Source organism: Triticum dicoccoides, chromosome 7B (assembly GCF_002162155.2).
Source record: "Triticum dicoccoides isolate Atlit2015 ecotype Zavitan chromosome 7B, WEW_v2.0, whole genome shotgun sequence".
NCBI classification, from domain to species: Eukaryota; Viridiplantae; Streptophyta; class Magnoliopsida; order Poales; family Poaceae; genus Triticum; species Triticum dicoccoides.
Genome location: NC_041393.1, coordinates 30,196,418 through 30,207,904, shown reverse-complemented (window position 1 = coordinate 30,207,904; position 11,487 = coordinate 30,196,418). Strand labels below are relative to the sequence as shown.

Sequence of the window (11,487 nt, the reverse complement as noted above, 5' to 3'; positions counted from 1 at the left end):
GGGGGGGGGAAGCGGCCTAATAGTCCAGGGGAGCGGGAGATTGGGCCGGCATGTGGGATGGCCGACTGGGCCGGCGGGGTCGAGGCCCAGTGGGGAAAAGGGGGGTTGGGGTCAGGGGCTTCTCTCTCTCTCTCCCACCTCCTCTTTTCTTTTAGTTTTTTTTTAACTTTTTGTTTTAGCTAATTTTAGGCCATTTAGACATTTTGCAAAAATGTTGGTTCACCACCAATATTACTAAAAGAATACTTCCCACATAATGAACATTTTAGTTTTCAGGTGTGACAAAAATGAATTTTTTTACTTTAGATTGGGTTTGAATTTGAATTGTGATTTGGATCAAGTGAAGGTTAGCAACAGTAACATGATGACATGGCACCATTAACAGGGGATTACTGTAGCATGACACTGGGGGTGTTACAGGAAGCCCCACCACGGGGCTCCGCTGTGAAGAGCTCCTTATAGAAGGAGTAAATGTGTGCAATAATCTCCTCTGGCTGTTCCAGGAGGGTGCCTCCCTCCCAGAGACATGGAATGGAGCACTTTCACCTACAACCATTAGCAATCGCCTGGAAGTAAGCGGTATTCGAGTATCCCTTGAGAAGACAATTCTAACCCCCACGGTGTTGCCAAAAGGCTCATCTCCCTTGTAGATCTCCATAAGCAAGGCCCAAAGGGAGTACCGAAGGATCCAATCATTAGGCGCAAGACCCACGCTATCGACGCGCTCATCCAGCACCCTAATCTGATCCAACAAGGCCCCTTTCCGGGTCCTAAGCTTCGCGTCAAGATTACACCACCCCCCCCCCACCCCACCCCACATGAACTGCCTTGCCATTTTGGCACAATGATGCTAAACATCCACGACGCATAAGATATGGGGATGGAAGGCCGCAGCCTCGAGCCAATGGCCCTTAACCATGTCAACGAAGCCCGGTTGCAGCAGCCACAGGATAGTTCGAAATGGAAGCAACGTGATCGCGGTGGAGCCCCCTCCCTTGATGAGGAAAGCTGGGGGGGCATGGCCGGACCCAATCCTAGTGACCGCCTTGAGCGAGCACAATGAAAACATGAGTTCCTGTTGAGCCGAGACTAGGACCCTATCCAGCACACTCCGGAGAGGATCCAATTGCTTGTTCGTCCATATGAACCTAGCCCCTACACGGGCTATCTCACGCAATGCCAGATCCGCAATGTAGTCATTGAATAGACGCATGCGCATGCAGTCCACGTTCAGAGAGCTCTTGTCCGGCCACCAGCCCACCACCACCGGAGTGGTGCACCGTTCAACTTTGTCCGTCAACTCAGCCAGAAAGTCTGCTGACCTCTTGTGGTCAGCCGGGCCATAGACGATGATCACCTTCCAACTGAGGTCCATTGTCCATGTAAATTTCCATAATTATATTTTAATGTATATTATACCGCATTTGCTATTGTTTACTCTGTTCACTTGAGCCACGAACGAAGATACGCGACTAGAAAACGCCAATACTATGGCGCCATATTCTCAGGTAAGTGTGTGGACTAATTAAGCGCTTTCTAATTTATTTTCCCCTCAAAAAAGGTTATTTATATAGAAAGAAAAAAAATATGTGGCTTTTAGAGGGTGTTTGTTTCCACGGACTTATTGGTTTAGGGACTTAAAAAAGTCCCTATAAGTCCCACCTAAGAGGGTGTTTGTTTCCAGAAACTTATTAGCTTAGAGACTTAAAAAAGTCCCTATAAGTCCCATCTAAACCAAACAAGAGGGACTTATAGGAACTTAAAGTGGACATTTCGGACTTATGAAATAAGACTCTTAAGGAAGGACATATAGGCGCATCCCTCTCCGCTAGTAAACCCTAACCAGTAGCCATACATACCCCATCGGCCTATCCCTCCTCACCGCTGCCTCCGCCGATCTGAGGCAAGCATATGGCAGGCACCCGACGAGGCGGTGCCTTGGGCGCCTTTACGGTTGCCGGAAAGTTCAATCCGGTGCCTGAGTACGCTTTAACCTTCATCCGCGACTACGACATCAAGGGCATCGGGGCCATGTTGGCTAAAGCTTCTCCTTGCTCGATGGAGGAACAGATCGAACTCTTCAGGAAGGTGCGTTCAGGTTCAATTGATTTTCTTACCCGTCTAGCTTCTGTTTCTTTCGGATTTCAAGATTTGGTTTATCCCATTTGGTCCTTCGGTCGACGCATCGTGGCGAGGGTAGTGATTAGTGTTCGGGGTTCCCTAATCTTAAAGGGGTGATGGGGGAAGACGTACGGAGGCAGCGGGGCCGTGGCAACATCGGCGTGTATGAGGCGGCGATAGCCACAGGAGAATAGGGGGAGATCATATGAACTGCAGTCGGGTTCATATGAGGCGGCGGTGGCAACGTCGGCGTGTATGGTTGGGTGGGATCATATGAACTGCAGTCGGGTTCTACCTTTTAATTCCTGCTTTCCCTTTAGTTGGTAACTACATCTGCTATAAAAAGAAAAATACTAACATACACCCCTGTAACATGTATTCAGAATGTGGAACAATTCAGGAAGCCTAATGCCATTGGAACATTCCCCAACAAAGGCAATGCCAAGGACAAGGAGGGCGAGGAGAGCGACATCAAGGAGGAGGAGGGGGATTACGAGGTGGATGAAGATTTTGGCGACGGTATGGATGAAGATGAGGAGATACTTGAGGTAATAAAAGTCTAATTAAATTCCCTATGTTTAAAATACTAGTACGATTTATTGGTTGCAGAATTTATTGGATCATGTTTGATTTGCTCGCTGGTTTAGTTGGCTCTTCTGACTAAGCTTTATAACATCAATGGTTGTTCAGCTGATGGTTGATGACAGTAAACCTGCTACTGATGGACAGCTTCAAGTCCATAATGAAGGTGAACGACAGTGCAAGAAGCCAAGATTAGCAGGAGAAGGCTTTGGGTGGCAAGGGAAATTTTGAGAGGTCGTTTTTCTGCTAAGGTGGGAGGAGCCAGGGAGGAAGAAGGCATCCTGCATCACCGATTGTTGTAGCCCTGCTATCTTCAGCTTCCTGCCATTCAGCCAACGGATACCCTTTTCAGACAGCTCGAACAGATAACTAATTTGCAAAATGCTTAACTGTTTCTTGCTACCTGAAATGTTTGTTCTTACCTGTCAACAAAGGTGTAGCTGCTCATATCTTGTACAGACGTAACCTTCACCAAAGCTGCAGAGGAGCAGAAGGTTCTTCTCTTCATTCTGATGAGAGACTTGAATCTTTCTCTGTCCTCAAAACCAGATAATGCTATGGTGATTACACAATCCATAGCTTGCAAGGCAGGAGATCTCTGGCACCCAAAATCACACATATTATGAACTTTAAGTAATTGTAACTTGTAAGAGATACGCCCGTAAACTAATAGTACAGTATAAGACACTATTTATGAGGAACAAGTGAGCAGGAGTGCAGCCAAATCAGAGAGTACTAGTTTTGATCAATACCATAAAAAAAGATAGCTAGTCATGGCATTGCTACCGTGCATGTGTTTTTGTCCTCCGAACCTACCTACTCAAGCGAGATGAAAAGGTGGAAATATCAAATTTACGCATATATACAGACCATGGATGAAAGGTTGAGAACAAGAAAAATAGATAAGTTTTTCTCAAATTAGCAGGTAAGTTTGTCATCATGGTACGTACATAATACACACCGACAGACAACAGTAACAATCACTACCCATACCCTTCTTATTTTTCAAGTGAACAATCTCCCTGACTCCAGTGCAAATGTACATGTGGCGGATGACTCCGGAGTCAGATTGTAATACAAATCTTGTAATTATTCCTGCTTTTCCAAGCCGGAATGAAAATAACAAGCAACCTAGGTAGGGCTGCAAGAAAAGTTCGAGGCTCGTGAGCCGCTCAAGATCGACTAGTCTTTTGGCTCGACTCGGGACCGAATTGACAAAAATGAACTGAGTATAGCCACTTTATGTAGCTCGATTAAGAAATGGGCTGATCTTGAGCCAACACCGGCTCGCTCGATAGCTTGATATAATATAATTATATAAAATATAATCCTGATATTTATTAAAAGGAAATATGATCATTTATGTTTTGTATGATTTTTTTTATTTTATCTAGTAGCAAACATAGAAGCTTACTTAAGCATGGAGAAAATTTAGGGATGCTACGTGGTCAGCCGTGTGTCAAATATCAAGTTATTTTTAGCCAAAATTTGAAAGCAGATGCATCTTTGTTTCTTCTCTTGCTAGTTCGTCCATGATCTCTTGCCATTAAGTACCAGTGTCTTAAGTGCAATTATCTAGACTCGATAAAGAATGAGTCAAACTACCTTGAAATAATTTATCTTATAATATTTTTTATTGAAAAAATATTTATAGTCGTTTCTTATATTGTGTTGTGGTCTATCTTGTTTGAAAGATTGCCTTGGATTATAAAAACAAACCATCTTATTTAGCTCGAAACTAGTTGGAGATCGACTCAAGAACATTGCAAGCTGAGCACGAGCCACTTTTACAGCTTGACCATGAGCTTCGCTCCATTTGGACTCGCTTGGAATTTAGTATAAGTTGATTTGATCATAATCCAACTCGCTCAAACTCGATTCACTTGTTACCCTAAACCTAGGTTGCCTGTTATGGAAAACTTACCTATTTTCTCAAACAAAAAAGAGAATAACTTGCCCATTATTCAATATCATCTAGCTTAGTATGGTGGAGCCTCATTTCAAAGAGTTAGTATTGGGCGTGATAGCAAAATAATAATAATATAGGTATATCTCCCGCATTGGATAAATGTCTAAAAAGTGATGTGATATTACCCCGCAAAAAAAGGTGATGTGGTATCATTGTGTGGAAACAACGGTTTAGCTTGCAATCCCAAGTTTATATCTTTGTATGATATTCATTAACATTGTGTGCACACATTCGGCTAGCTCGTTGTACTTCTCTGTCCACACGTACTACCTAGCATCACATACATCAATTTGTGATCCAATTTTTAGTTGCGCGCAATGACCACACGCGCATGCACATGCACCAGGACATGAATCGAATGCAGAATTGTAGTGCTACTACTCAGTACTCATCCAACAACCTTCCACCGTGTTTGTGCATACATATACGCTACTGCAGCATCTTCACTCAGGCAGACTTGCGTTTGGCATCAAACTCTCTCCATATATGTACTTGACGAAAACAGCCATCTCTGCTTCTATCGTTTGATGAATAGGCCATATATGAGAAAGATAGGTAAAAGCTAGGACGTTGGAGAGACACAAGAGTGTGTGATGAACAATAGAGAATAAGAGGGGACGGGAATGAGAGGATATGTGCAAAACATTGTGGAACACCGCACTTGGATGACAGCCTCACAAGACATCCCTCCTCGACTAGAACTAGTGGTTGGGGCCCGCCATTGCGGGCCTCTTGAGAGGAAGATAGGCGGTGCCAGGTAGGCACCCGCCCCTTCCGATTCCTTAATTTTCCTCATTCTTAACTGATGTATACATACATGCATGCTTCATTCTCCTATCAAGTATCAACTACTGGCATACGTACTTGGTGCTTGACAGAGTGGTGCATACTGTTTCAACAGCTTGCCTGGCTGCATAATATTTAGTTTCCTGCCTTCCAAAGTTACAGATTCCAGTGCCAGCAAGAAGAAATGAAAGAGGTAAATGAAGAGGAAGAGCAGACAAAAGACGTCAAGTTGAAGGACTGTACTTCTCAACCAATGCTATGAGGTTTTCAAGTTCTTCTTTTGATCCACGAACATCAAAGAAGTTGTCAACAATGGTTCTGAGCACACCGTTTTTGACCCAAGATATATATGCCTTCTAGCGTGTTTGGTCGTGAATTGGCAATAGTAGTATGAGAACGAGGACGTGGGCATAGCCCAGTGGTTGGGGGCGCATGATTGTAAACCTAACGACCAGAGTTCGATCCACGTCGGGGACGAATTTCTGGAATTCTCATGAGGGATGCTTTTTCTATATCAATAAATCCGTGGGTGCTAGTGCCCATGGAGTTTCATTTTTTCTTTAATAGTAGTATGAGAACCCTTTGGTTCATCCAAGGAATTATTATCAGTATTCCCGGCACTGCTACGCGGGCCGCTGCGTCTTGAACGTGAAGATGTATATGTATACCTGAATCAATATCCTTGTCCTGAGGTGGTACTTGAAAAATCATTGGACTTGAGATTTCCTGGCATATAAGCAACTCAACAGCGTGAAAAACACCTTCCCTCACAAACATCTTCAAAAATGTCCCAGGGAGCTTTTCCATCAGAATTTCAGCTCTCTGAAGAGCAGGAACCAACACGTGTGGGTCTTTCCAAGCTAAGAATGGCATCTGAAGTTACGTATTAGCATCTGAATATGTTTATTGTGCCATGGAGAATTTCAATCATTTCCGCTGAGCTGTAATACATTAATTTAGCAATGATTTACACGGGCCATACACCTGCAAGGGATAGCGCGTATCCAAACAATGTCTCAGATAACAGGATTTCAATAATGTTATCGTCAGCAACTAACATCAACTGATACATCAGCAAACCAAGGGACTGACCTGTGTCATGTTAGGTAACATATCCATGCCAAATTGCTGGAGAAGTTCAGGCTGATCACGTAGTAACTTCTCCCGGCATGAGACTTTAATATCTGTTAAACCGGACTCGCCTTGCTTCCTAGAACCAGGTTTCTTTACAGAAGAGCCTGTCATAATAGCATGGGAATCCGCTGGTAAATAAATGGTTCAAGCAGGTAGAGGAGGAAGCAATTCGTCATCTAGGTTCACAATTTCATACATCCGTGTGACGAAAAAAAATTAGCATATGAAAACAAGCTGCAAATTACCATAGAACTACTATAAGAAAGCGTTGGCTTTTGATAAATAAAAAATAAAAATGGAACAAGTAATATAGATATGATGTCGAGATTATTAAGGTTAACAAACAGTGGCTGGGCGCCATCTAGACGGTCACCTGCGACCGTTAGTCTAGCGCATCTCTAAACCTTATCAAGATCAATACCATCATTGTGAATTTCATATTATGACTGGAGGAAGAAATCGGGTAGAAAACAGAGAGGTCTATGAACCAAGAGTCGAAGACAAACCCTAATCCAATCTACCACATTGTTTGCTCACTTTTATAGCTTGCAGCATTGCACAGACAGCAGGAGCACAGGAAACATTTGGCAAATTATTATATAAAATGTTCACTATACATGTTCTAACTTTCTTACAAACATTTACTACCGCCTACCAATTTGGTAGGCCTACCAAAACGTCTTATATTTTGGAATGGCAGTAGTACATTTTACTGGACTATACAAGCCACAGAATAAGTATCCAGCATGCAAAACATTGTGGAACACCGCACTTGGATGACAGCCCCACAAGACATCCCTCCTCGACTAGAATGTTGGTACCGGATAGGCGGCTACGTCCCCACGAGACTTCCAACGGCAAGGGTACCACCACTTCCATACCATTGGGGTGTTATTTAGATTCCAGTCACTTCGTGTGAGGTAGGAGTATCAAAGAAGTTGGTTCGTCGTTCCTTTCAGTGTTTTTCTTTACTTTTTTTATATTCATATCTTTTATTATTAAATCATTGTTTTGCCTTGTTTCTTTTCTTATTTCTTCTTTACCTTCTTTATTTGTCTTTTTCTTAAAGATGGTCTGATAAAAATATATCAGATGGAACAAAAGAGAAAATGATTATTGGAACCCATACTTTATCCTTGCTACAATTAAAATCTTACCATCAAACGTAGATTTGGTTCATGAATAACATGTACTTTTTTTTCCGGACAGTTGGAATATTCTTTATGGACTTTTTATTTTATCACATACCTCAACGTTCGTGAATGGGTGCAATGGACTCAGTTTCCAAGAAAAAGTTGAAATGTACTCGTTACAGGGCATGCGAACAAATACACGAACACCATTTATTTGTCACATAACTAAAAAGAATTATGATCTATACCATTCCTTTTGGTTCGCACAACAACAAAATTATTCAGAAATCTATGTCGATGGAGACATAATTTAGAACTTGCTCGACTTTCCCAAGAGAACCAAATCCAATTTGCTGAATATCATGATTTGGGAAGAAAAACGAGAGACTGAGATGTCAACCCACGACCTATAAATTGCAAAGCAAATGGCTCTACCATCTGAGCCAGCCTATGATCCTCTACAAAATTTGGAACAGATATTTTAATATATTAAACATAGTGCTTTTTGTCTACTCCATTGCTTGAAGCACCAACAAAGATGCCGCAACTCAAAAACGGTAATATATAGGGTGCCACATTCTCTCAGGAACGCTAAACGTAAGTGGCATGTATGTACATCAAAAACAAATAATTATTTTGAGGGGCCAGGAGACTAGCTCCACGCTAAGAAAGGTCATTTAGGAAAAGTAATACGTGTTTGTCGGCATTGTACGCCTTCACGCGCCACCCTCAGCTAAAAAATGCGGAACTCTACCCTGAAAATAAAATGAAAACAAATGTGCAACCCTCTCCGCTAGCAAACCCTAGATAGTAGCCAAACCCCATCCCCTCCTCACCGCCGCCCACGCATCTGCTCATCGCGGATCTGAGGCAAGCATGGCAGGCAGCCAACCAGACGAAAGCAACATTGGTGCCATGGGCTCCATCCTTACGGTTGTTGGGAAGTTCAAGCCCTTGTCTGATCGTGCTATTAGCTTTGTCAATGACTACAACATCAAGGGCATCATGGCCGTGGTGGATAAAGTTGCTCATTGCTTGTTGGAGGTACAGATGGATGTCTTTAGCAAGGTGCTTCCAGTTGCTTCTCTTACTTGTGTGGCTTGTGTTTCTTTCGGATTTCAAGCTTTGGTTTATCCCATTTGATCCTTTCGATCCACGCGTCTGTGGCGAAGATAATGGTTACCGTTCGGTGTTCACCAGAACTCTAGTCTTAAAGGGCTGGCGGGGAAGATGGAGGCAGTGGTCGTTGCAACATCAACGTGTATGCGACAACCATAGACGTAGGAGATGAGGGAGAAGTGATGGCTGCGCGGGGATGGTTCGGCGTGTTCATATGAACTGCTGATGGGTCCTAGCTTAATCCTTGACTCCTTGTTTGACTTTAGTTGGTGCACTCATTTGTTCCCTAAAGTACATCTGCTATAAAAAAAAAGTACTAACATACACCCCTATAATATGTATTCAGAATCTGGAACGATTCAAGTTGCCTCATGCCATTGGAGCATTCCCCAACGAAAGCAAGACTAAGTACAAGGAAAAGGAGGGCGATGGCGAGGTCGGTGAACATGAGGATGATGATGTGGGTGAAGACAAGGAGACACTGAAAGTAATTAAAGTATTATTAAACTCCACATGTTAAACATTTAGATTTAGTGCTGAAAGAATTTATTACATAGCATTTGATTTGCTTGGTGGTTTTACTTAGTTCTTCTGACTAAGCTTGTAACATGAATGGTTATACAGTTAGATGATGGTTGATGACAATAAACCTGCTACTGATAGACAACTTCAAGTCACTAATGAAGATGAGCGCGCAAGAAGCCAAGGTTAGCAGAAGTGCCAAGGGGGATCTAAGAGGACATTTTCCTGGTAAGGTGTGAGGAACCAGGGAACAAGAGGGCATCCTACATCACCAATTATGTAAATCCCCTTATCCCAAACCTCTAATCTTTCTGATATATCTTTGAGGATGGAGCTGAAGGTTTCTCTTCATTTTGAAGACAAGACTTGAACATTTCCGTGTCCTCAAAATCAGATAAGGTTCCTAAAGTAGAGAGTGCAAACGTGATTACACAATCTATAGCTTGCATGACATGAGCTCTACTATGACACCATAAATCACATATTATAAACTTTAATTAATTCTGAGATATATTAGTATACATTTGTAAATCTTGAGTGGGGACAAGTGAGAGCAACAGATGTTAATCAACATATGGGAGTACAACCAAATCAGAAAGTATCGGTACTGATCAACAACATAGCTAGCTAGTCATATCTATGCGGACATTGCTACCATGCATGTGTTTTGTCCTTCAAAACTGCCTACTCAAGCGAGACAGAAATGTGGAAATATCAAATTTACCAGGAGTCCAACATACGGATCACATTCACATATGAAAGGTTGAACACAAGAAGGAGCACATTGAAGGCTGAACACAAGAAGACCACATAGGTAGTTATTTCATAAATTGAATAGAGCATTCCAATAGACATCTAAATAGAGCATTTGAATATAGTTCAGCGGTTCACCCTTGAGTCAGGGTGATTGTCCACTTGAACCGAGACCAGATGGTGGTGCGCTTGAGCTGGCCAGATGGTGCAGGTGTGGGTTTCCACTCCCAGCCGCGCCTATTTATTTTTCATTTCTATATCTCCACACCTATTGAAAACAAGAAGGAACACATTAGATAGTTAATCAATTAATTAATGAAATAGGGCATTCGGACATTATATGAATTGCGCATTCGATTATCCTAAATCAGTACGCTTTTTTTCTTGAGAGGAAGATATATGTTGTGGTGGAGTGGTTCGTGCATGAGTTAGGGAGAGTTACGTTCCAACTAAATGTAGATGAAATGTTCCAAAATGACATGTGTTATCATTGTGTGGAAACAATGTTTTGGCTTGCGGTCCCAAGTTTGAATCTTTGTATGATGTTCATTAACATTGTGTGCAGACGTTGACTAGCTCGTGATATACGTCAATGTCCACACGCTACCGATCATCACCAACAATCAATTTGTGATCAAAACCTGTGCCATCCCATACGCCCATGCATGTGCGGTCTGTAACAACTCCCACTCGAATTCATGATCTGGCTTAGTTATGCGCAATGACCGCGGGAAGATGCACATGCATGAGGACATGAATTGAATGCTGGATTATAGTGCTACTACTCACCGAACAACCTTACATATAAGCTACTCAACCATCTTCACTCAGCAGACTTGCGTTACGAATGAAACTCTCTCCATATGTTTACTCGACGAAACACCCATCTTTGTGGATATCATTTGAATAGGCCATAGATGGGAAAGGGAGGAAAAAGTTAGCACGACGGAGACACAAGAGATGGAAAAAATAAATAAAAGTGTGTGAAGAGCATAAAGAAGAAGAGGCACCGGGAACGGGATGGTGTGTAAAAAAAATATTATGGAACGTCACACTTGGTCGGCTGCCCTACTCAAATTCCTCCTTGAATACAATTAATGTATCAATCAACTACAGTGCCCCTTTGAGCCTCTCATCCGCAAGGGTACCACCACTACCATGTCAACTAGTAAAACACCCGTGTGTTGCGACAGGCTACAATGCATACTTCACATCCGCAGATCTATCGTACACTTTAGCAATTTCATTGACCAATGAGTGAATAATTATTTGATGGCATTGCAGAGCCACAGTCCAATAGAACAGCAGGCCCTGAACACATCACGCATGGAAAATAAGGCACACGGCAAGAAAATTTCACCAAGTGGC

The 11,487-nt window shown here is 42.5% G+C and overlaps 1 protein-coding gene across 2 annotated transcripts; it reads left to right on the top strand.

Moving 5' to 3' along the window:
• The first annotated feature begins 1,861 nt into the window (after positions 1-1,861).
• On the top strand, positions 1,862-3,098 carry LOC119341374. 2 transcript variants are annotated; one of them, XM_037613249.1, is made up of 3 exons: positions 1,862-2,088; positions 2,505-2,669; positions 2,851-3,098. In XM_037613249.1, exons 1-3 carry the CDS (start codon positions 1,912-1,914, stop codon positions 2,932-2,934), a joined length of 426 nt encoding a protein of 141 aa, XP_037469146.1. In that variant the 5' UTR covers positions 1,862-1,911; the 3' UTR covers positions 2,935-3,098. The 2 variants fall into 2 exon arrangements, with proteins under 2 accessions (XP_037469146.1, XP_037469145.1); XM_037613248.1 differs by having other exon boundaries at positions 2,812-3,098.
• The last annotated feature ends 8,389 nt before the right edge of the window (positions 3,099-11,487 follow it).